Here is a 23,972-nt window from a genome sequence, read left to right as displayed (position 1 = left end):
TGGCCCTCGACCTTTTCGGTGTGGGCTACGTGGCCGTACACTCAAATGAGTTTGAGACCACTGGCTTATAGTGACCCACCCATCGGCCCCGTCAGCGTGCTCTCGTGTCGCGTGAGCTAATTTCACACGTTCTCGTGTCGTGCGCTCTCGATGCGCTCTTCCTTCTACGATACAGGGTATATTCTGAAGCGGCTTGAACATTTCCATACTTCACAGTTGCCTGCGTAGCAAGCGCAGCATGCCGCAGACTCTTATGAATTTGTAGCGCTTGTCGTCATTTTCAACTTTTTTTTGTTTTCTCGGAAACTATAGATTAAAACACAAAGGAGAAGAGCACAATACAGAACTAGGGAAACACTTGCGCCATTATGACCCATCGCCGCAGTCGCTTCCGAGGCACTTCCTGAGAGCTCGGCTTCCCCACAGTAAGAGAGTTAATGCCGCAAAGCCAGCTTGCCGTCGTTTAGTTTTTCGCGTCGTCTCGTATGGCGTATGTTTGGGCCACAGAGCAGTTAGGTCACTGGGGTGGTCGACCAGATCGAGAATGGAAATATTTCGTTTTTACAGCGATAGTTCTTACTGGCTGTTCCCACCACTAGAAATGACGCCCGTTTTTGGTGTCGTAGTTGTAGTTGTTGGCGTCGTGGGGCAACCGTCGTTGATGTTGCCAAATCCTCGAGAGAGATCGCCCACCACCCGCGGGAATCGAACCCGGGTCAGCTGCGTGTGAAGCCGAGGCGTTTCCATTGAGCTACGCAGCTCTACGCTTAAAGGGGTACTCCGCCGATTTTTTGAGCTACCTCAACTAACTATATTTTCTGACTCCCCGGCCTTTACTCTCTCCGGTATGCTATTCAGAATCGCGAAATTCATAATAGTTATTGCGAAATCGGCAAATGAAAATGATGCAAAAACCAGCATTCAAATATGCGCGCGCTTTTCAGGGCCGTGACGTCAGTGGCAGGCAGGCTTGCCAGTCGAGCAAGCAGCCAAAAAATAGAATATGCCGATCATTTGCTCCGTGCTGGAGCGCGGGTACTGCAGCGAGCTTCCCAAGCATTCATTTGACATTATGAAACTCCTTCGAATCAGTTTAAAACAAAATCTACAGCCCAAAGAGTGAACCCCTGCCTTCCACTGACGTCACTTTTTCACTGTTGCCAGTAGAGACTTCGAGCTTGAAAAACACGGTGAGGACCAAAACTGTAAATTCAATAACTTCGCGAAAAAACAATATTTTGACCTAATATTTGGGATACTATTTTCGCGATGTTTGTTGGTTAGGTTAGCAAAATTTCAAGCAAATCGGAGACAATGAAAAAATCGGTGGAGTAGCCCTTTCTTCATGGTCGCCGATTTGCTTGAAATTTTGCTAAACTCGCCAAACAACATCGCCAAAATAGTATCCCAAATATTAGGTCAAAATAATTTTTTTTCGCGAAGTTATTGAATTTACAATTTTGGTCCTCACCGTGTTTTTCAAACTGAAAGTCTCTACTGGCAACAATGAAAAAGTGACGTCATTGGAAGTGCAGAGGTTCACTCTTTGGACTGTAGAATTTGTTCCCAACTGATTCGAAGCAGTTTCATGGTGTCAAATGAATGCCTTGGAAGCTCGCTCCAGTCCCCGCGCTCCAGCACGGAACAAATGATTGGCATACTCTATTTTTTAGACTGCTCGCCCGACTGGCAAGCTGAACTTCCACTGACGTCACGGCCCTGAAAAGGGCGGGTATATTTGAATGTCTGTTTTTGCATCATTTTCATTTGCCGATTTCGCAATAACTATTATGAATTTCACGATACTAAATAGCATACCAGAAAGGGTAAAGGCCTGGGAGTCAGAAAATATAGTTAGTTAAGGTAGCTCGAAAATCGGCGGAGTACCCCTTTAAGGTTTTTCTAGCACCGGCTGCCCGCCACAACGAAAACAACCCGCTCTATAATTAGGGTTTTTGTAGCACCCGATGCCCAATGCACGCGCTCTCTGAAAAAAATATAGCCGATAGCAAAATGCCGTTGTAGGACACTGTGAATGCCAAGAGCTCGTGCCGGGAGACACGCGTTCACGCGCTCTAAAAAAAAAAAAAAAAAAAAAAGCGTTGGGAACAAAATGGTTAGCTGTCTACTTTGTTCCGAGTGCTTCAGAACGTGCGAACGCGACGCCGATGCCCAATGACTTCGCCGTGACCTTTCGCGGCTATGGCTGTGTCTGTGTCTGGATTGCTCAATTTTTATTGTGGATTGTTAGGGACACGGTAGAATAAAGAAGACGGGCTCACAGCCTTCAAAGGCGAACCACTACACGCCAGCTGGCAACCGTGGCGCTAGGAAGAGCATAAGGCAACGTTACTAGAACACTCAGTTGGAAAACTCGCCGTCGAAACCTGGGCCGCTGGCGTCCACCGAGACCGAGCTAAATTAGAGTTCCTGTATAGCTACCTACGGTAGCAGAGTTGCGCATTCAGCCTCGGCGAGTGGCCGTAGCGCCGGCTTTCCCGCACGCCCTGGATGCTTTGCTCCTCGCGTGACTAAATTTGGCGAATAGCGGCGCCGCGCGCGCCGCCGCGCACGGGAAACAGGAGAGGAGGAAAAGGAGGCGGAAAGCAGGCGAACATACGCTGGGGCGCGAGAAACGTCGGCGGGGCGGCCGTAAAGGTGGCTTTCTTGCACAGCGTGGATGCTTTGCTCCTCACGTGATGGATCTCGGCGAATAGCGGCGTGGCGGCGTGGGGAAAACAAATGCGCAACTCTGCTCCCCCTTCGGGGGAGCATATACAGGAACTCTAAGCTAAATACGACAACAGCGCCACCCTTTATCATTTGACTACTGTGGTCACCTTGAGCTTTTAGAAAGCATGTTTTTGGGTAAGAACAAACGGAAAAGACTCTTTTTGTATGAAATTTATTGGAGTTTAATACAAAATGAAGGACGCGTGATGCTTTTAAAATCTTTAGTTTGCGAGGCTTTGCGACACAATTAATATTGTTTTTATACAACCATGCCTCAGTGGTGCTTTCAGGTAGCGCGTCCCGACCTAGGTGCATTCTAGCTTCGGTAGTACGACGCGGCGCGTCCGCTGGGGAGACGGGGGTGGCGCCCATGTAACCTCTTCCGCTATATCTGTTTCGGCCCGAAATGACCGATTAAAGCCGAAAAATAAGTCACATGCAGTTCCTCGAGTGGCCGCTGCAAAAGCAATGGCGGCGTTGTGTTCGTCATTAGCTCGGTGCTCGAGGACAGATCGGGGACACTTTTTCAGAGCAGTCTCTATGGCAGTTTCCCAACTGAGTGTCTTCGTAACGTTGGCATAGGGTTATCCTAAATATTACATCTCCCCCTCCCCCCCCCCCCCCCCCCTCCAAGTAGCACAAACGAGATCTTATTTTTTTATTTTATTTTTTTTGCAAAAAGAATATAGTAATCAACTTTTCTAAATTGCCACCTGCCTTAGCAGTGGCAATTTAGGTAAGATGTAGAGGGCAGCTTTATAGTAGGAGGATATAACAGGCAGCTTTAAGCATACGATGTTGTTATTGTATAGCTCGAACCTTTACTGCGAAGGTGGTTGCCGTTTCGACCCATTTCCAATTCAACCTTCCCGTCTGTACCTTCCCGTTTCAACCCGGCTCAAAACAACCTTCTCGTTTCATACTTTCCCATTCCGCCCTATTCTGAAACAACCTTCCCGCTTCGGTCATCATTTGTTATCAGTTAAATCGGTTCATTTGTATTGTTCGTTAACAGTTGATTAGGTTCAAGTGTCCACTGTCCGTCCTTCTTGCTCCCCACCTCACCTCTCCATCTCCCGAAACAACCTTGGATAAGAGCTGTGTCAGGGAGGGCTCACTCGAACATTAACAGCGTCATCGATCTGATCAAACGGGATGAGGCCTTGACAAGACATAATTAAAAATAAAACGCAAAGACGAGAACAAAGTAAGAGGTAACCGGCAGGATACAGTGCTGTGTCCTGTCGGTTGCCTTTTACTTTGTCCATCGTATTTGCGCTGTTTTGTTTATAATTACGTCTGCATACCAACTAGCCAAAACTTCTACTTTAATCAACCTTGACAGGATATCTTTGCAGCAGCTTGCAAATGGTGGTGCCCTGCAGGCCAGGAGACAGCCAAAAACTATCAAAATTGGAGTGTCGTCTTTCTGATAACGCGATTTTTCTGCTCGACTTCCTCAACAATGGCGATAGCATTTTGTAGTTTATGAATTTTTCCTATGAGTGCGAGGGTTCAGTGTTTGAACTCGTAAGAAAATGAAGTCGCAATCATATGCCTGTCAACTTGTCTGATTTCTCACTCTTCAAAATATCCCGTTAGCTATAAGGAAGTTGTAGAATAACATACGTAAGCGCTTTGGGTAACATAAAAATAGCGTCGCAATAATAAAACCTAAGGCCACACTAATTTTTGCTTACTCAAAGTGCTTGCCTACGTTATTCTAAGACTTCATTATTGTACAGAGCGCGACACTGTTAGCGCGAACAAGCGATTGTAGTTTTACGCTGTTTGTCTCAAAGAATCAAATGACTGCCATCAATATTATTAGTGTCTTTGAAAGTGCTCATCTGGGCCACTAACCAAAGTGGTATACAATTTGGTACTTTCTAACACGTACCATTTCGAAGTAAAATTTAAAAAGTCGTCAACATCGTGTTCGCGGTAACGTTGTCACATTTCATAGTCCCACATTTTGGGGAACATCTTGAAAGAAACAGTTCAAGAGGTTCAAGTCGTTGGACTTGAACCTGAGATTTCGTTGGAGCTTGTCTGAAAGTGATGTATATTTTAAGAATACGTTGACAATAAAAACTAGTTCACAACATAACTAAATAGCTCGCCGGAAACTTTGCATTAATTGCATTCACAAAATTTCGGAACCGATTTTTAAGGAGACAATGTGCGCAAACCAGGGTTAGAACGATGGAGACTTTTCGTGAAGAGGGTGAGATGTGCGTGGCTTTATACCACTGGGTTTAAACGGGACGGGATCAAACTTAAAGGGTGTTTCGGCTACGGGTTCATATAAAAAGGGCGTTTCGGGAACGGGTTGAAACGGGACGGGTCCAAATGGGAAGGGCGATTCGAAAATGGGTTGAAATGGGACGGGTTCAAACGGGAAGGTCGTTTCGGGAATGGGTCCAGACGGGACGTATTCAAACGGGAATGGCTTGTTTCGGGCTACACCCTACTGTGAAACATGGTCAGTGACGCGTGACGAAGCGTTAGTGTGACGGAAAATGGTGTCACACTAAAAGTACCTAAAGGGGCACATATACGGCTTAAGCACTGAAACGCGTGTCTTGCCCTTTAAAATAGCGGCGTGCTTTAAGCGGTTCTTTTTGTCATCCAGCTAAATGCCTTAGATGTATATTTTAGCGTACCCAGGGTTAGCAGAAATGATAGCGCAAAACAAAAGCATGTTCCTCTTCCGTCTTGTATTGGGAGAACAAGCTTGCTATTCAATCCTGTGCACAAAGAAAAGCGTAGTGTTATATATATATATGAACTGTTACCTTCTTATTTTATGTTTGGTGGTTTCGCTCTTGTCACACATTCTTCGTCCATTCTGTGGCTGTCCTTCCAGGAACGGCAGTCAGCAGCACCAGCTTCCGGAGAGTCCACCGGACAGTGGGTCTGAACCCCCGTTCTCGCCTTCCGGAGATGGTAAAACTCCCTTTTTCCCGATATTCTTTTTTGTTATTATTATTTCTTCCATGCTAGCGTAATCGAAATATCCCTGCACTGCTTTTGTTTTTTTAAGAACAATCTAATGTTTCGAGTGCATGCAACAAAACTGGGATCTTTCTTTACCACTTTACCACCACTTACCACAGAAGGCTGAAACAGAAACCTGGACACGGTTTGTTGGCTAGTTGCAGAAGTATTTGCACGTGACATGTCAAAAAACGTGTCCCTATGACTACTCCATTGAGACTGAGTCGTCCGATGCGCGTGTGTGCAGAGTCCAAGCTGACGGGGCCGCCTGGCATGCAGCAGTCGCCAGGTCAAAGGTCGGGTCAGCTGGCCAGCTACCTGGCCGCTGTGCATCAGCAGCAACAGCAGCAGCAACCGCAGAGGCCACAGGTCAGCGCATTTTTTCGACCCAACCTTCTTTTTTCCCGCAATATATATACATTGTTTCATTACCTTTATTACCCAAGCGAAAGAAAAGCTGAGTCACTGGGCTATTGACGCACTTGCGGTGTCTGGTATACCCCGGAGTAGGACTTCTGCGCACATAAGTGCAGCATGCAGAAGACAACTATTGGAATAGTCTATAGAAAGTATGGAGTAGCCGGCACTGTCTTAATCTCTCCAAAAACACCGTCTATATGTATTTATTCTTTCTCTCTTTCTTTATCTCTAGATAGTTTTAGAGGCCTTTCTCGAACGTCTGCTTTACCCCAGGGCACGCGGGAGATGAGTGATTGCGATTGTCACACGTAGCGTTTCTTTTTTGATTCATGACATTGTGCGGAGGACTTAGTGATGGCAACCGTGTTTACTGGAATAGGCTGCCGCTACGGTACGAAACTCTGACCGTGAGAAATATTTCCCCCAGACGATTGTTATGTATTGAGTCACTTGGAAATAAGTAAAGCCACTAATTTTTCGTTTTTTTTTCTTTTTAATTTTTATCTACGTCACTTACGTAATCCTTCACTTTTTATTTTATTCATTTTCTGTTATGCTATTTACTCCAGAGTAAATGTCACGACGTTTGTGGATATCTTATACATAGCGTAAGGTTTTATATTCATGTTCCAGCATGTCATGTTTGTCTAAACTGAAAATTATGTTCAAGAAAATTTTGTTGAAATAAGGATCGACATTGTACGGGGATAGCATTAGGACACATATGATGTGATATTGAACAAACTAATTACCTAAAATTTGCTCATTCACTTTTTGTATGATCACCTTAGCTAGCACATTCTGCGCTGGCCCGTGGTTTCACAAGTACGCCTATCTTCTATGGCCTCGCAGCCGCGGAATGGTTCATAAGACGCCTCGAGGCGTATCAGGGGAGCTAAATTAGAGAGCCTGTATTACGCAAGAATCAAAGAAATAATAAAAAAATGTTTTGGGACAAGGACAGACAGTGCATTTTTATCAGCTACCAACAAACATCTACTGATGTTCCCTTCAATGCACACATTCTCCCTCCCAACTTTTTAAACTGAAGGAAAAGATACCTGAAGAAGCACCCGGAAAGGGAAGAAAACCCCAAACCAAAGGAATGAGTAAAGAAGATAAGAAGGGAAAAAAAAGAAGAAGAAAAGAGGGGAAATAAAAGGAAAAAAGAAAAACCCATTGACGAATTCAGTTCTGTAGTTGTGGCTTCAATTAGTTGATCTCAACCTTGGGCAACCCAACAGAAGGAGTAACAATGTTGTTTTGGTTAAAAGGCTTTCATGTAGGCTTCAATAATCTCTCGGCCGAGGTTGTCCTTGCGCTTCCACAATTATGCTGGTGTCCTTGAAACGAGTTTCATTTATACACTACATTGGATGAAATGATTTGCTTGAAGCATGAGAAACCTCGAGGATGTGCTCCTAAGCGGGTGCTTAGGCAACGCTCTGTCAGACCAATCTGTCGGTCACCGCATGAAAGGGGCGTCGAGCATACCACCCGCTCTTTAAGGCCCGTTCACACTCTTGCGACCGAGTACGACTGAGAGAGACGAGATCTCTTACAACTTCTTAAATGTTTCTAGAATGAGGGAACACACTGACATTGTGGCGCCATCTATGCGGTGACCCTAGAACTGCATTTCACAAAAGCGAAGGTTTTGCGGGATTTCCGAGGTCAAATGTGCGTAATACCGATAGAAAGGCTCGTTTATAACATTGACAAAAGTTTTTCGAGCCAAAAAAGAAAGGATATTGCGCGAGAAATAAAAAAAAAATATGCCGGACCGCCGAGTTTACACTGCTTCCCAATAGATGGCGCCAGTGTGTTATCTGGTTTAAGAAGTTTTAAGGAACCCAGGTTTAAGAGGTCGCAAGCAGTCGCAAGAGTGTGAACAGGCCTTTACAGGGAACGGTGGGATTGGCATGTTTGATGACACACCCTTTGGGGGCTTCATTTATAAAGTTGTTTAGGCGCAACTTGCTCGAGTAAACAACTGAAGTGTTGAAGGATGCTGCTATCCGGAGAGCAAGTCGCCTGCTTTTTGCACATGGCTTGTGGTGACATCAGCGCATGGCTTTGGTTGGAAGGATAGTGGGTAGACCTCAACGCTAGGTGTCTTGAGGTCTACCCACTATTTTTTTTTTTTTTTCAATTGGTCAATAAGAGCTTGGAGTTCTGACTTCATTGCAGCCCCTGTGCAAGAAGCAGACGAGCTTGCACTCCGCATTCTCTTCAGTCTGTGTGCAGAGTTATGCAGATATGGTATGGTGAAAACATGTGAAGCTTTATACTTCGGGGACCATGGGGCCTTTGGGGAGCTCAAATTAGCTGAACAAGGACGGTACTCAGCAGATCTTGTGGGTATCCAGCTTTGAGAAAGCATTCTTGTTGTTTTGCAATATGTCAACTAAGTGAGAAGAAGATTTGGCATGAGAAGAGGAAAAGAGGGACCGGATACTTCTATATTTGACCAGTTTAGAATGGGAACTGCAAAATGGAAGAACTGGTTTCTCGGATTGTTGTTGGAATGCCCAACAGATGCCGGAGGGAAGAAGATGAAGATGAAGATACTGGAGACCGTCGCCTGAGCTGTCTTCTCGTAAAATTAAGGCCTGAAGATGAAGACGTTAATTAAGGCCTGAAGACAATCGCCGCAGGAGGCGTCCACCATTAAATTGCAAACGCTCGACCGTTAGTCTGAGATAGACCCTCTCTTCAATCTAGGCTCTCTAAACTATAAATAGCCCCCCCACTCCCGTTTACCCTTCTGGTCAAGAGAGGGCATTTCGGCATTTCCTGGCAGGGCGAGGAGTATCCTTGTCGCCGATTGGTGATAAAAAGGAACGCTTTGAGGAATGGATGGGGAGGAAACCCTCTCCTTCCTTCCAGGGCTACAGCAGCGCTAAGGACTGCTCGACAGGCGAGTGTTTGGGGCAGCGCTCGGGAGGCCATCGTGGGCATAGCCCTAGTTAACGTAGTATCTTGTTTCGTGCATGTATAGTTTTTCATGGTGTGTTTCTGTAAATACATGGGGGCTTAAGCCTGCCCTCGTAAATGTACGAACCTCAGTGTCTACGTGTTTGCAGCCTGGTCGACAAACGCAGGACGGACCACGTGGGGCCGGCGTTAGATTTTAGGATCTAAATTTTTATTTCGTGCTATTCGGTAACCAATTTGAACCTACTTAGAGCCAACTCCAAAAACTCTAAGGTAACAGCTGTTAAGAATTCAGTAGATGGTTTCTAGATACCAAAATAATAATTTAATTAATAAGGTGTTTTTTCTTTTAATTAATTATAGTCTAAAAAAAACACCCTCTACAAAAAAAAGGCTTTGATTGCTTGAATGGTACAGCATACCTCGCCTACACAAATCTCAAACGAGTCTAAATGTAAAACATTTATTACTAATGGCGAATTCACGTGGTCAATCGTCGGCAATTTATTTTGCCGTAAAACCGGCAATAGTGTTTGCGTGGTCAGTTTCCGGCCGGCGCGCACCGTTTGGGTGGTGGTTCTCCGGCAAGCACCGGCAACTTTCCGGCGCTTTTTCCGCCCGAGCTCCGAACGGCCGGGCGAGTGGGCGCCAGACTGTATCCGGTGTCGTCACTTCCGAAATGAGAGAGAAGGTCAGTGAAAAAAAAATGAACGAAAGAACGAAACTGATTTGAAGTAACTTTAGCAGCCGCTACGGAAGTCAATCCAAGTCGTTGGGACATGAGTGACGGCGGCGACAGGCTCTCGCTAGCGGTGTCGCGCGGGGGCAAGAGGCGAAATAAACTGCCACCGTCTGGCGTTTCGTGTTCGGGTGGTGAGGGTCACGTGGTGTGCCGCCGGCGCGTTTCTGGTTGCCGGTTCCGCCGGCTCGTTCTCGCCGGCGACTGACCACCCGAATTCGCCATAAATGTAAAAAAAGAAAAAAACTAAATATGCACAATTTGTTTTAGTACTTTTTTTGTGCTTAAAGGGCAACTCCGCTAATATCCAAAGATATTGGGATAATGAGTCATTTTGCATTCAAAATTCCTAGTAAAAGACACCACGCCATTTGCTTCGCGAAAAATGGGATATGCATTTTTAAATCTTATTTTAAACACGAGAATCGAAACCAAAACTTCGGCTCCGTCCAGCAACATTAGCCTGGGGTCGCCAAGAACATGGCCATCACGTGGTACGAGATGTCACGGGATCCTCTACACAACGACGGGCGGGATTGGGGAGGGCGTGTGCCAGGCGGAAGTGTCGACTCGTCTGCACCGCACTCTCGCCACGTTTTGGTGTCTACGACATTGGACGGCGTCTGCACTAGAGTACTGCTATATAGTGCTCTAGTCTGCACAACTGCGGCATATGTCTGCGCACGTCGTGTACGTAGTGTGGATGACGGCGGTTCTGAAGCGGGAGACGGCGGTAACGGGCGGAACCACGGCGGGTCAACCGTACAACTCCCAAGAAGCGTTCTGCGCAGGTGCGTTTCCAGTTACGTGGACACCGCTGAGTGCCGAAAGGAAACGTTGCCGACGTCATCCGCTACGCTCGCATAGAGAAGCAAAAACAAGCAAAAGAAGGCAATGGTGATGACGTTTTGCTAAATGTTGGCTACGCCCACGCCGTAGCCTTGACTGCTCTTTTGGTTGCGCCTGAATTCGCCCGCTTGAGTCAGCCGATTTTAGGAACTTAGCGAGTTGCTAAGTTTGCCGGACCGTTTAAGAAACATTGAGAGACAGAACTGCGTCATAATATTTGACGTGTGGTCTTCCTAGGCGATACTGAAGAGGACTTCATTGTTTTTCAAAACCAAAAATGAAGCGGAGTGACGACCAGATCGCGCTTTCCCTTTTTCCCCCCTTCCTCCTCTCTCCCTTTCTACCCTGTCCCCCGTTGCCTGTTTCCTCTCCCCCCCCCCCCCCCCATGATGAGGAGGATCTTCTGCTTTGCAGAATCTTGAGGCTGGTCATTGACCTTCAACAGAAACGTGTTTGCATTCTTTTAAAAAGCAGGTTGGCTTTCTCGCAGTACAGCCAAGCGGTGCAGTAAACGCAACCAGACGAGGAAACTTGTTCACTTTGCACGCGTGCAGTTGATAGGCTTCCGAGTGGTATTATTGAGTTTAGGGACAAAATATTAAATCCTAACAACGCTTTAGGTCTTTTTTGTTTTAGAAAATTGATACACTTATTACTTTTTTTAGGAGAGAGACATTGACTTTTCTGTATGATTGGGTGGCGCATTTTGCAATTGACTCCATTTAAAAATGCAGCATTATGTGCACGCAACAAAAGACTACTGAGAACACCCAAGTTCTCGGACGGATGAGGTAAAATGGAGTCATCAGCTCACCAAACAAACTGTGATTATGGTACTAGGGCAAACGTTTTATGATTAGCCCAAACCAGCCTGACCTTGAGGAATCTAGTTCAACAATGTGTTCAACAAAATACCTAAAAAGACACAAAAGCAAAAAATAATTTTTTTAGCGTTTGGATAGAATGTGTAAAGGCCCGTTCACACTCTTGCGACCTCTTAAACCTGGGTTCCTTAAAACTTCCTAAACCAGAGAACACACTGGCGCCATCTATTGGGAAGCAGTGTAAACTCGGCGGTCCGGCATATTTTTTTTTTATTTCTCGCGCATTATCCTTTCTTTCTTGGCTCGAAAAACTTTTGTCAATGTTATAAACGAGTCTTTCTAAGGGTATCACGCACATTTGACCTCGGAAATCCTGCAAAACCTTCGCTCTTGTGAAATGCAGTTCCAGGGTCACCGCATAGATGGCTCCACAATGTCAGTGTGTTCCCTCATTCTAAAAACATTTAAGAAGTTTTAAGAGATCTCGTCTCTCTCAGTCGTACTCGGTCGCAAGAGTGTGAACGGGCCTTAAATCATAAAACACACTTTTACAGAAAAAAAACTTTTTTTTGTTGATATTGAGACTCATCTCAAGTACTCCGACATACTTGCTTTTGCTGATTAGTTTGGGACGACATGGCGAAATTTCGGAATTCCTCCTCACTTAAAATGACTCTCACAATGTAATTATTAAATTTTTTTTTTTTTTGAGGGGGGGGAGGGTTAATTTTATGACATAGTGCTGCAATCCAGGTATTTTTGCGTGCTCGGTGGTCTCTGTACTGCGTGTCACGAGTTACGTGCAGTACAGGTGAAGGCAACGCGAGGCGAGGGGAGAAAGGGCAAGCATTACGAAGGCTGGGAAGGAGAAGAGAAATCTCCTCTCCTCTCTAATGTTCCTAGTGCTCTTCCTTTCCCCCCTCACCCTTCATTTCCCTCCCCTTCCGTCCTGCCTTCCTAGTCCTCACCCTTTCTCTCTTCACCTGGCGTTGCCTTCGCCTGCACTGCACACAACTGGTAACACGGAGTATAGGAGCGATTCGAAAACATGGAACTATTTTGGGTCAATGTGACAAAATATTGCGCAAGACTCAAAATGAGTCTTGAAACCTAGATATCGCTCATATTTATTTATTTTATTTTTTGGGGGGAAAGCTTTTCGTGTAGTAATCAATCAGAACACTTTAAAATATTTTTCTTCTTTTACTTTTGTGTCTTTTTAGTTTAGCATTAAACAGAATTTGCTGATTTCTGTTATACACTGTGCAATCCCTACGAAAATATTTCTGCACGAGGATCTACCTGCCCTCCTGCATTTCAAGATGAATGTTTATAATCATGTTCGATTCAGCGCTATCCGTTTGCTCCTACTTGGACGGCGGAAAGAATGATGTGGCGATGGTCGTCCACACGCAGAGGGATCCCGTGGTTTCACCAGCAGTCCAACTGCTGCCTGGCAACCCCACGGAAAACGAGCAGCTGCTCAATGCCCTGCCGAGCATGCTGGGAAGCTTGCCACCCCAGACATCACCCATGGCTCCTCTCTACAACAGGTGTGCCAACAGACTATACACCGTTTATTGCATTCCCAAAACCTTTCCAGCTCGAGGAACGCACATTTTTCCCAATCGAGAGCCGAGGGACCCCTACCGGTCTCGGCATTTATGCATTAAGGCAGTACAGAAGTCTACAGACCTTGTAAACAGCAATTCACGTACTGGGGACTATCTGCCAGATAGTTATGCATCCATGAATGGCTTAGGACTACTGAAATAGTGCCTAAACTGGAAGAACACTTAGGGACAGGGATGGCTAGAGAAATTTCGGGAGCCCGAGGAATTGCTGAGGGTACTCTTTGGAATTCCCGAGTTGCCCAGGACGTTGCAATCGCTTGTAACTGGTTGGGACGAGAAAACATGATGGTGTTATCTATCGGACAGCCCTGGAACACCAAAATAAATAAATCTTAATTTATAAAACAATGTTTTTGCAGAAAAACTCTTAGCTTGTTCATGGACAATAAGATCTGTTCCGATATGCAGCTTGGTGCAGTCGCCGCGCTAGGTGGCAAAAACGTAGCAAAAACGAGAATGGTAATGCTACGAGCAAGCTATAGTAAAATATTTACTAGCATTTTATGAGCTCACTGGTAAATCCTAGTCATTGTTATACTGGCATTTTACCAGCTTACTCGTCAACGTATTCTGTGATAAGAGACTGTCTTCGTAGAAAATATATTAAGGGGGAATCTTATTGTTTGCCCAGGTTGTTCCTGCCATCAACTCATCTTCAGGAATTGGACGAACTCAGGTGGGTGGAGCTTTCTGGGGGCATGCACTGTAAATTACTTACTTGCAGTGATGAGCTCAAATTGTTGGACAACTTTGGCTGGATTAGTATCACAGTAAACCCTTCATAGTAAAAAAAAAACCCAAAAAACTGGAGTATTTAACAAAATTTATATTATTCTTTAATTGCTTTCCTTTGCAATCCATTTTATTTATTCTTTAAAATAAACAATCAGGTGTATGCAATTTTGGAATTAATACAATTGAGACCAAATTTATGAAGTAGCAAAAGAGAAAAAACACAACTTTGTGCAGTCAATGCAAAGTCTGCTTCTTTTGCAGGGCTTGTGGCGACACCAGAACGCTGACTTCTGATTGGCTCTGATTGAAGGGTAGTGGGTAGACCTCAATGGCTAGCTGCCTTGAGGTCTACCCACTATCCTTCAATCGAAGCCAGTCAAAGCCTTGACGTTCCGACGTCACCACAACCCCTGCACAAGAACCAGACGAACTTGCACTCGGCATAGGCACTGACACTCGTGGATGTGTCAAGGCAACATCACAATGACTGTTCATCATGAAGAGAAGAGTCATCACCAATATCCACCTGTATAAAAAAAAGGCAAAAAAAAATTGCATATATCATATATATGGAAGTGCTTGGGCGGGACACTTATTTCACAAAATAAACATTCCCCCAAGAAGAAAAATAAGTTTATAGTGTGATATTTACATCTCGAGGCGTAAGTTTCACAACACGTCGTAAATATTGCACCCAAGATATATGTGTGTGTGTGTGTGTGGGGGGAGGGGATTTTATTTTGTGGCATATATGTTCTGTTCATGCACTTTCTAAAAAGTTTCTTGGGAGTTCAGTGTCCCTTTAAGGACAGAGAATATGGTCAGTGTTAGCATTTTGTCAGACAGTATCTTTTTAGCTGTTCAATTTTCACCTAAACTTGCAGTCAAGACGACTTCATCTGCGACGACGTCAGCGAGTGTGGCGGTAGCTCGGCTCACAAGCGACGGAGACTGTCCGATTCTGGCCAGGGACAGATGCAGTCCAATGGCCTCCTCCAAGTCAAGCAGGAGCCTAGTATGTCGTGGCAATGCCCTTACATTCTTTTTGACCGCAGCAGAGCAGGAGTGCCACTGCATCGAGGTTCTTGTTACATTGATGGTTTTAAACAGATCTATTCAATTGTAGCTGCTGATTTTCACTCATTGATTTTGTTTGTTATACGAAGTATGATGATAACAGCTACGGTTTCTTAGTTTCAGCAAAACAGGTTCTGCACTATTTGGGAATGGGTGTTAGAAGAGCAATTGCATGAAGTTATTTTTTTTTAATTATTTCTGGCCGTTTTTATATTAATGTAACGTCTTTACTCTTTTAATTAACCTCTCAACAATGAATTGTAATAAAAATTGCCTTTAAACTTTCTTGATTTGCCTCAACTGAAGAAAAAAGCCTACCTAATATGGCATGATCTAAAAGAATTAAACTTGCCCTCAATATTTTCTCTTGGGTAAAATTAATTAAACCAAAATATTCTTCAAATTGTGGTTTCTAATTTTATAATATATCAATGCATTCTTTTGTTTTCTTTAATTCACATCAATAAATATACAGATACAAACAAATAAGAGACCAAAAACAATTCATGCTTTAATGCATATCTTGAGGCTGACATCACGATATGCCACGCAACTGTACGTGTTCTGATGGGCAAGTGTGAGACAGCAACTATAGCTTACATGCAGTATGGCCCTTGAGACTATTTGAACCCCTACGAATATGCTGCAACCAACAGCAGCCCAAGGAATATGAACCTGTCGAAGCCCGAGGAGAATGTGATAAAAAAAGCGGACAGCCAAGCCAATCGCTGATCAATGATCTGTGTGTGCTTCGTGTACAGGCGGATTGGGAGACGGGTCATCCCTATCCCTGGTGGACGATGATTGCAGCTACGACGCCGGAGGAAGCTCCACAGACTTTCTTGACTCGAGCCTACAGTGCATTCGGTTCCAGCCTTTCCAGTCAATGTCCTGGCATACGTTGCACGACCGGACGTTACAGCCCCTGTGAGTTGTTCGTCCTGATCATTAGCCACACCAGTTTTAGCATGGAATGTGTTCTAAGGCGGGAGATCCCCCAAGGAAAATGTTACACGGCACCACAAAATTTTGTCGCACGCCTGCCAAGTTTAGCTGATGGTGTCCCGCTAGATTTGGCGGCCATAAAGTGACGCAGAGACAATATATAACACTATGACTTCACATGTGACACGACATGATCATATGATTGGTTGGGCTTTAATGTCAAGTCGTGTGGTACCATGTTGTCAAGTCACGTGATATCATGACGTCACTATGTCACGTGACCCCCCGTCATAAGACACCGTGATTCTGTTACGCTTAATCAGTTACGTCTTTTGCCGCCATACATCCTTCTGAATGCATCCAAAGGACACATGCAACGAAACTCGCTCATTGCAAATAGTATGAGTATGCAAATGTTTAGCAAAGGTCAACTTCATTCAGGTTTCAAAAACTGTCATTTAACCTGCTTTTAGAGCGCAGCTCTTAGGCGCCCGTTTCCGGCTTAAGCGGCGTCGCCATCGCCGTCGGCGTAACCAAGGTCACCCCAAGGTCACGTGACCTCCAGGACACGCGACCCCCCAAGGTCACCACAAGGTCACATGACCCCTCCCAAGGTCACCCCGAGGTCACGTGACCCCCAGGTCACGTGATCCCTCCCAAGGTCACGTGACCCCCAAGGTCTCGTGACCCCCCGAGATCACGTGGCCCCCCAGGTCACGTGGCCCCCCTCCCCGAGGTCACGTGACCCCCTCCCCCCGAGGTCAGGTGACCCTCCCGGAGCATATTAAAGAATGAGGGGAGGAGGAGGAGAAGGAGGAGGAGGAGGGGGGGTCTACCCTCCCCTGAGTACCCTTCCCTCCTCCTCCTCAAGAGCTGCGCTCCAATTCGGCGTTACAGGGAGTTGTAAACAGCTTTCACTTTTCCTTTCTTTTTCTGTATCGATTTGCGCTTTGTTTGTATTTCACGTCCAGACAAACAAGCTATCTTCCAGCAGTATTATGCTTGTGAACTTATGCAACTATACAATTAAATAAATTCTGGTCAAAGCAAAAGTAGAAGAAAGCCTGAACTCCATGCATTTAAATATTCCAGGCCGCCCGTGGTGTTCCGAGCAGATGCAGACAAGGGCTTCAACTTCAGCAATGCCGACGAGGCATTTGTTTGTCAGAAGAAGAACCACTTTCAAGTTACAGTGCATGCGCAGGCCGTTGGCGAGCCGGCTTACGTGAAAGCTCCCGAAGGGCTGCGTAAGGTGGATGCCTTCTACCTACACTTCTATGGTGTCAAGGTGCGTCCACCAATATTCGCATCTTCTCAAGTATTTAATCATGTGCACGAGGCCTACCAGGTATCCCAAGTAGTGGCCAAGCTCTTTAAATCGACCGCAAGATTCGGTTTCTTAACCTATCACGCTACGATTTTGTGCAGCGTTGCCCACAAATGGTGAATTTTTTTTTGTAAAATTTGCAAAGAGCGAACTTACCTGAGGAAAAAGTAAAGAAAGTAAAAGGTTTAACTCCTATGGAAACACAGCGAAGCCACCGGTCTTCAAACAATATGGCGCCGTTTCGCATGGGAGACAAGAGATGGCGCAAGCGATCGCGACGCCAACTGCCGCCAACGAACGAGCATAAGGCACCGAGAGCCGACATCAAGCAGACAATCTTTTAGACTCAAAAGCGGCGCGCAACCCACAAGGGCGACGGTCGCAGAACCAAAAACAGGCGTGGTAACAACAAGGAACTGCAAAGCAGACGACTTAAGTACCCCGAAAAAAAAAAAATTGATTATGTATCCATTTAATGTGTTTTATTAGTAATTAAGGATGATAGAATAATGCATTAGCAACTGATATCAAAAAAGCTCGTGCCGCTTTTGAGTCGAAAAGATTGTCTGCTAATGACAGACAATCAATGGCTAAAAGTCTAAGGGAGCCATGCTCTGGGTAGACAGCCCGTACAAACATCCCACACGGCCAAGTGCTGTGTTTGTTCAACAGCTGAGAGATGATACTGGAACATTTTGCCTTGCAGGTAGAGTCACCAGCACAGACCATCAAGGTGGAGCAATCTCAGTCCGACCGAAGCAAAAAGCCTTTTTTTCCCCTGCCGTGAGTTGGTAGAATGAATGAATGAACACGCCTTGCATCACATATCATTCAGTCTGTGTTTGACTATATATTTGAAGGAGATGAACTGTTCTGTTTGTTTTAATAATATTGGTAGACTGCTGTGGCTAGTTGACCACTGTACAGTGCATTGAAACAGAAAGGGGGGGGGGACTTCCCCCAAACATTTTAGGTGTTTCTAATAGAACAGGGGTTCTCAAACTTTTTGGCCTCACGGAACCCCAGGAAGCTTCAAAAACTGCCACGGAACCCCCCCCCCCCCCCCCATATTTGCCGACCGAGAAGCAACAGATGCACAATTGTAGGCAATTTTGCTTGTGTTGCTTCCCATATATCCCCACCATATCAATCGCAATGTCAGTACAAAGTGAGATGAAGGTGCTTTGCATGATATTGCCACGCAGCCTGCGGCACAAGGGAGGGGGGGGGGTAGGGGAGAGGGGGTTGCAATTTTGGTGTTCGCGGAACCCATGAGACCAGCTTGTGGAACCCCTGTGTTCCCCGGAACCCAGTTTGAGAACCCCTGTAATAGAAAATGCAGGGGAAAAGGAGAAAAATTCCCCCTCCCCCACCTCCCAAACACTGCTGATGCCACTGCCACTGCACACACAATTGTAAAGTGGTACATTTAATGGCCATGACATGGGGAAGGCTACAAATTCTGGGTGAAGACTTTATTTTGTATAAAAGCAGCATTGGAAGATAGTTCCAATTGAATTTTTATAGTGCACTGTCATTAAGATTAGACTGATTGTAGTTAATAAATCTTTTAGCATCACAGTGTTATGACCCTGTTACCTTTTTATCTTAGCAGGCAAAAAAACAGTATAATTTAGTTTATTTATTCATTTATTTATTAAGTTCACAATACTGTTAGTCCCTACAATGGGGACTACAATAGAAGTGAGCAGCAAAAAAATAATAATAATAATAAACATTCAGGACACTGGAAGTGTTCCTTGAATACCATTTGAGGTTATGTAACCTCTAATGGTGCATAACTGATCAGTGTGTTAGGTACTTAACACTCTGATCAGTTATGCTGGTAACATTCTATTATGTTAAATGGCACAGTAGATACAACAATTATAACAAGGAGTCTATTTGTTAGATGTTTGTTGTCACATATTAAAATCCCCACTTTATGCATTGTGATGTACCACCAGGAAGGCATGCTGCTGTTGGTGGGCATCATCAGCAAACAAACATACTAAGTCATAGACATAAACATGTCCGCACATCTGCTGCCACCTCAACGTTCTGCAACGGCCACGGAGCACGCTATTAAAAGTTTCGAGTGACGTGTGCAGGGTGGACCTCAGCAACGGCCAGGTGGTGAAGCGGACGATCGGGCGGCTGCACTTCAGCGAGACCACATCAAACAACATGCGAAAAAAGGGCAAGCCCAACCCGGACCAGCGCTACTTCTACCTGGTGGTCAGCCTCTGTGCACACTGCGCAGAGACCACGTACCCCATTGCCTCGCAGGCCTCGGAGCGCATCATTGTGCGGGTGAGTCGGAACGTTTACCCCCGCTACAAGTGTCCTTAGTTATTTATTTGTTTATTTATTTATTTATCAATACTGCAAGTCTGTTGAGCAAAAGGAGGGTTGAACGATTGAAGTGTACACTTTTTACTCAAACAATACAACGAATTTTGAGAATGCATCCTTCTTTTGTACAATATATTCAACTGCACGTAATAGTAACTTTCATTTTTGTCAAAACTTGACAAAGAACACTCAATTTATAAAATTTCAGATTCATAGATTCATATTTATACCTATCTGGATCTATGTATCTCTTGGTTACACCTCACTGTACCTACAACAAGTCAGTACTGACTTTGTTGTATGGCATGTCATCTAATCAAGATATGCCACGCACAGAGCAGACTAGCCATATAGACTATACTGTGCCAAAATACCAAGTCTGAAAATAATGTCAAAGTAAACATTTTCTTTCTTTAGGTATGGTAAAGATTTTTTTTTTGTGAGCTCCCTTAATTGGCAGCAGCCAATTAAGGGGGTTCACCATTGGTGGTGCCTTAAGTGGCGGCAGCCAATTAAAGGAGCTCATAATTGGTGGCGGCAGCTCATGTATATACATATCTCTGTGCCATGTAAGAAATTTTAATGAAGTTATCTATCCTGACGTACCGTAACCATCTGCTCAGGTTCTTTTTCATCTTGAATGTACTGTAGGACCGCATGTCTTGTATATGCATTTGTTTATGTAACTTTTCCTCACGCTTAAATCCACTGTGTATTGAAGTTGTTTATTTCAAGATTCGAAATTCCAGCTAACCTTTCACTTGGCGGTCAACGGCATACATTTGGTGCCTAAACACCATGAAGACCTGGTCTCTAAATAAACTTTTTGCCAGAGTCAACCCAGGCCCATTTTGAACTTTACTCACACTGTCTACAAAGACCCATCACTAAATCTCCAGCAAACCAGTGCCCTAGAAACTAAGCATGCTGCACACATTCAACTGCATCACCCCCGATTCTTTTATTACACCAGTTCATGGTAAGCTGGCATTGTCTCGTATGCCAAGGACTCATAACGGTGCCTATAATGACATAGATAGGTAAATATCCTCATGCATCACTGTTTCAGGTTGACCATGTAACTTGATAAAAATCTCAGGGTTGCTCAATCATGTTGTTTATTTTTTTTTATTTTTTAATGAATTGCAGGCTTCAAATCCTGGTCAGTTTGAGAATGATATGGAGCTGTCATGGCAAAAAGGACAGACTCAAGACTCGGTGTTTCATGCGGTATGTAGCTATTTGTTTGCTATTTCTTTTTACTATGCTAATTAGGGCATTGTTACCTAATCCATCAAACAACCGATTGGCTATTTTTCACAGGGTCGTGTCGGTATCAACACGGATAAGCCTGATGAGCCACTGGTTGTTCATGGAAATGTCAAGCTGACTGGCCACATTGTGCAGCCATCTGACCAAAGGGCCAAATCAGACGTCGTTGAGGTGAGATGAAAGTGCTGCTCTAAGCTGGCTAGTACCTGAAAGCAAAAAGACTGATGGAAATGCAAACTCCCGTGATAGCCCTTTTATCGGTTTCTTCTTATGCTCGATACATGATCAAAAGGAATGCCAGTGACATTTTCAGTCTTTAAAAGCTCACGGAGGTTATGCAACAATGTTTGGACATCGGTCAATTAATTGTGGTAATTGTTCCCTGTCACATCTGGATTAAAGAACTGAAAACAAAGTTTGCCTACACGCGCTAGTATAAAAAAAAAAAAAAAAAACCGAATTGACGGTTTGTGAATTTTTAAACCACTCTCAACTCTTACATCTTCTTCCGAGTCACGTGCGCAGTGATGCGCAATAAGGATAGCAAGGATCCGGTTGGGTTCTCTTTCAGAGCCTCCAGCTCATGCAGGCTATGCTTGTGATTCACATGGCGACCTTCAAGGTTATTTTGAGCAATGTGGGGAGGGGGACAAAGAAAGAGAGGGGGCGAGAGAGCAAAGAGTTTGCCTTTCCGCAAAGAAGTTTGACTGACGTAGTAGCACAGCAGAGGAGGCTCAAGGGAGGAATAGTTTTTTTCACCTCGGGCTATAGTATAGTCTCGGTAATATGGACTCTGCCAATATGGATACCTCGCTATGTGGACACAATCTTCAAGGACAAACCATTATGGACGATATTTGGGGGGAATGGAGGTGTCCGTATTAATTAGACGTCACTGTACAACTTTTTCAATGATATGAAGTTTTTGACACATTAGTCATGTTGGAAGGACAATATTTACCAAATATAGCATTACATTGAGCACAGAACAGCACATCTTGCCAACTTATTACATTATACCTATTCTGCGTGATGCCTTAGTTCCTATGGCCGCCATTTCGTGGCTGCAAATCGCAAACTTTTTCCATTCTTTCCTTCGCTATTAAGAAAAGGAATCACGATGTTTCAAAAGAATGAGGTGGTTTCTTCATTCATTTTGGTAAGATAAAAAATTTAAAAATATAAAACTGCAAATTCTTTCGAAGTTAAAATTGTTGGATCAATCCTTTAAACCCTTTACCATTTTGAAGGAAAATTGCCTTTTCTTGCTACACAGCACTTGATTACTTAATTCAGGCAATGCAATTAAAGCTAAATGCACATGCTTCTGATCTTGTAATGTAATATAACCATTGGATGTGCTGTAAGCTTAAAGGGGTTGAGAAACGTTTTTTCCGAAATTCTGAGCTATATATCTGTTTGGAATCCGCGTCCTTTATTACATAACCCACATTCATTCTTTTGCTTGTGCAAAAAAGGTAATTTCGGTTTCCTGGGGAGCTTCCCTCTCAGTTCTATAAATATGTCATGATAGGCAACCAATGGAGAATTTTTGTTGTCTGCGCAACATGGCGATGTGGCGACTCTATGGGCGAAGCCAGGCATCAAATATCGCTCCAACAGCAGCGCCATAATGGCATTACGCACGGAAGTGAATGGATGACATCCGACGTTTGATATTATACACAGATAATTGTAAGATTGCCGATCTCATTGACATCTTTAGTGTTGCCTAGTATTACACCACGGTCGGCTTTTTTGTTTTCAGCCGCACGCTGACACAGTGACACCATACATTGTTTGTGCTACTGTATGTCATACTACAGAGGAGAGTTTGTGAGGGAATTATCTGCACCTTGGATCGTTCAAGCCGAGTCCTGGTATGATTGTCAAGTGACAAGCCGTGAACATGTTCTTGCTTCGACCAGGAAAGTGCTGATCTACTCGCAGAAGAAGGACAACAAGGCTGGAAATATAAGTGAAACGAATCACCTTTGCATACTTGAGGATCGCCATGTCAAGTTATTACTGAGGAAGGTAGTGGTAAAGGAAAATTGATGAATAACTCACAAATGAATCCCTGGTCGTGGGGAAACACCAAAACACTGCGTCTTACGGCTAACCCGCAAAATAAACAGTCCGGAAACGCATGTGCCGATGGCCAAGAGGTCACTCACGCGCGTCCCTCCTTCCTATAGATTTTGCAAAATTCAGGGTTTGAATACTCTTAAGGGGACACACCGCCTAGGGGGGTCAACTTTTGAACCCTTGTCTTAAAATTAATGAAATCTACAGGGTAGGCTGGTGGTCATGCTAGAGGGTGTATAACAAAATTTCAGGTCTCTCGGTTAAATGAGAAGGAAATTAGAGTAGCTTCCATCAGCAACACGCCTACATTGTTTAGTTAATCTATCGTTAGAAAACTACCACAATATTCAAGATTTTTATTCACTAGATATGTAGCAGAATGCCTAGAGGGTGCGGCTATGAAACGTTTTTTCTAAGAAGTAATTTATTTCTATAAATTTTCTCTTCTGCAAAATTGGTCAACTTTTTGGTCTTCTGTGTCTTCAACAAAATGTCAACATTTTTTATAAAAGACATTCGTTAAGCGGCAAAAACGTTCCATAGCCGCATTCCTTATTGAATTTCAGTCAGGAAAAGGGAAGAATGAGCCTTCCCTGTTTTGCCATTATCAAACGATAGATTGACTAAAATGGAATTTTTACCAAAAAGTGGAATGGAGAAAAATGCGTTCAAAGTGCTCCAAACCCTACCTTTTCTTTAGCTTTGGTGGACAGAAAATAATTTATAAAAAATTAACTACGCAGTGAAAATTAATTAAACTTTTTAGGAATACTCTCTAGATGTTGGTGGATGTAAATATGTCATTCTTCAAAATCAACTTTTTTTGCAGAAATTTTTTTTTCTGGGCAGTGTCTCCTCTTAACGTTGTAATTTTTCATCGCTCAACTTTGTGTTTTACCATACCATATTTTCCGGACTATAGTCTGTACCCAGTGTATAGTCCGCATGCCGTGTATAGTCCCCACTTAGTGACTAGTCAAAACGTAAAAATTATGATACGCAGCACACCCTGACAAATGCCTGCTGTATTGCCTCAC

General features: G+C 44.2%; 1 protein-coding gene across 1 annotated transcript in view; it reads left to right on the top strand.

Moving 5' to 3' along the window:
• Nucleotides 1-23,972, top strand: part of LOC115319907 (myelin regulatory factor-like protein) — a 151,200-nt gene that overhangs the window by 98,699 nt on the left and 28,529 nt on the right. Inside the window, exons 4-14 of the mRNA XM_029979936.3 lie at nucleotides 5,603-5,682; nucleotides 5,981-6,102; nucleotides 12,919-13,055; nucleotides 13,768-13,812; nucleotides 14,756-14,886; nucleotides 15,710-15,875; nucleotides 16,986-17,181; nucleotides 17,927-18,003; nucleotides 19,332-19,533; nucleotides 20,725-20,805; nucleotides 20,899-21,018. Of these exons, the coding sequence (XP_029835796.1) occupies nucleotides 5,603-5,682; nucleotides 5,981-6,102; nucleotides 12,919-13,055; nucleotides 13,768-13,812; nucleotides 14,756-14,886; nucleotides 15,710-15,875; nucleotides 16,986-17,181; nucleotides 17,927-18,003; nucleotides 19,332-19,533; nucleotides 20,725-20,805; nucleotides 20,899-21,018 (1,357 nt within the window). The remainder of the gene's footprint in view (nucleotides 1-5,602; nucleotides 5,683-5,980; nucleotides 6,103-12,918; nucleotides 13,056-13,767; nucleotides 13,813-14,755; nucleotides 14,887-15,709; nucleotides 15,876-16,985; nucleotides 17,182-17,926; nucleotides 18,004-19,331; nucleotides 19,534-20,724; nucleotides 20,806-20,898; nucleotides 21,019-23,972) is intronic.

This window comes from Ixodes scapularis, unplaced genomic scaffold (assembly GCF_016920785.2).
Source record: "Ixodes scapularis isolate PalLabHiFi unplaced genomic scaffold, ASM1692078v2 PGA_scaffold49__6_contigs__length_1374808, whole genome shotgun sequence".
In the NCBI taxonomy this organism is placed as follows: Eukaryota; Metazoa; Arthropoda; class Arachnida; order Ixodida; family Ixodidae; genus Ixodes; species Ixodes scapularis.
Note: the sequence above shows the minus strand (reverse complement) of the source record. Positions and strands in the feature narration are given on the sequence as shown.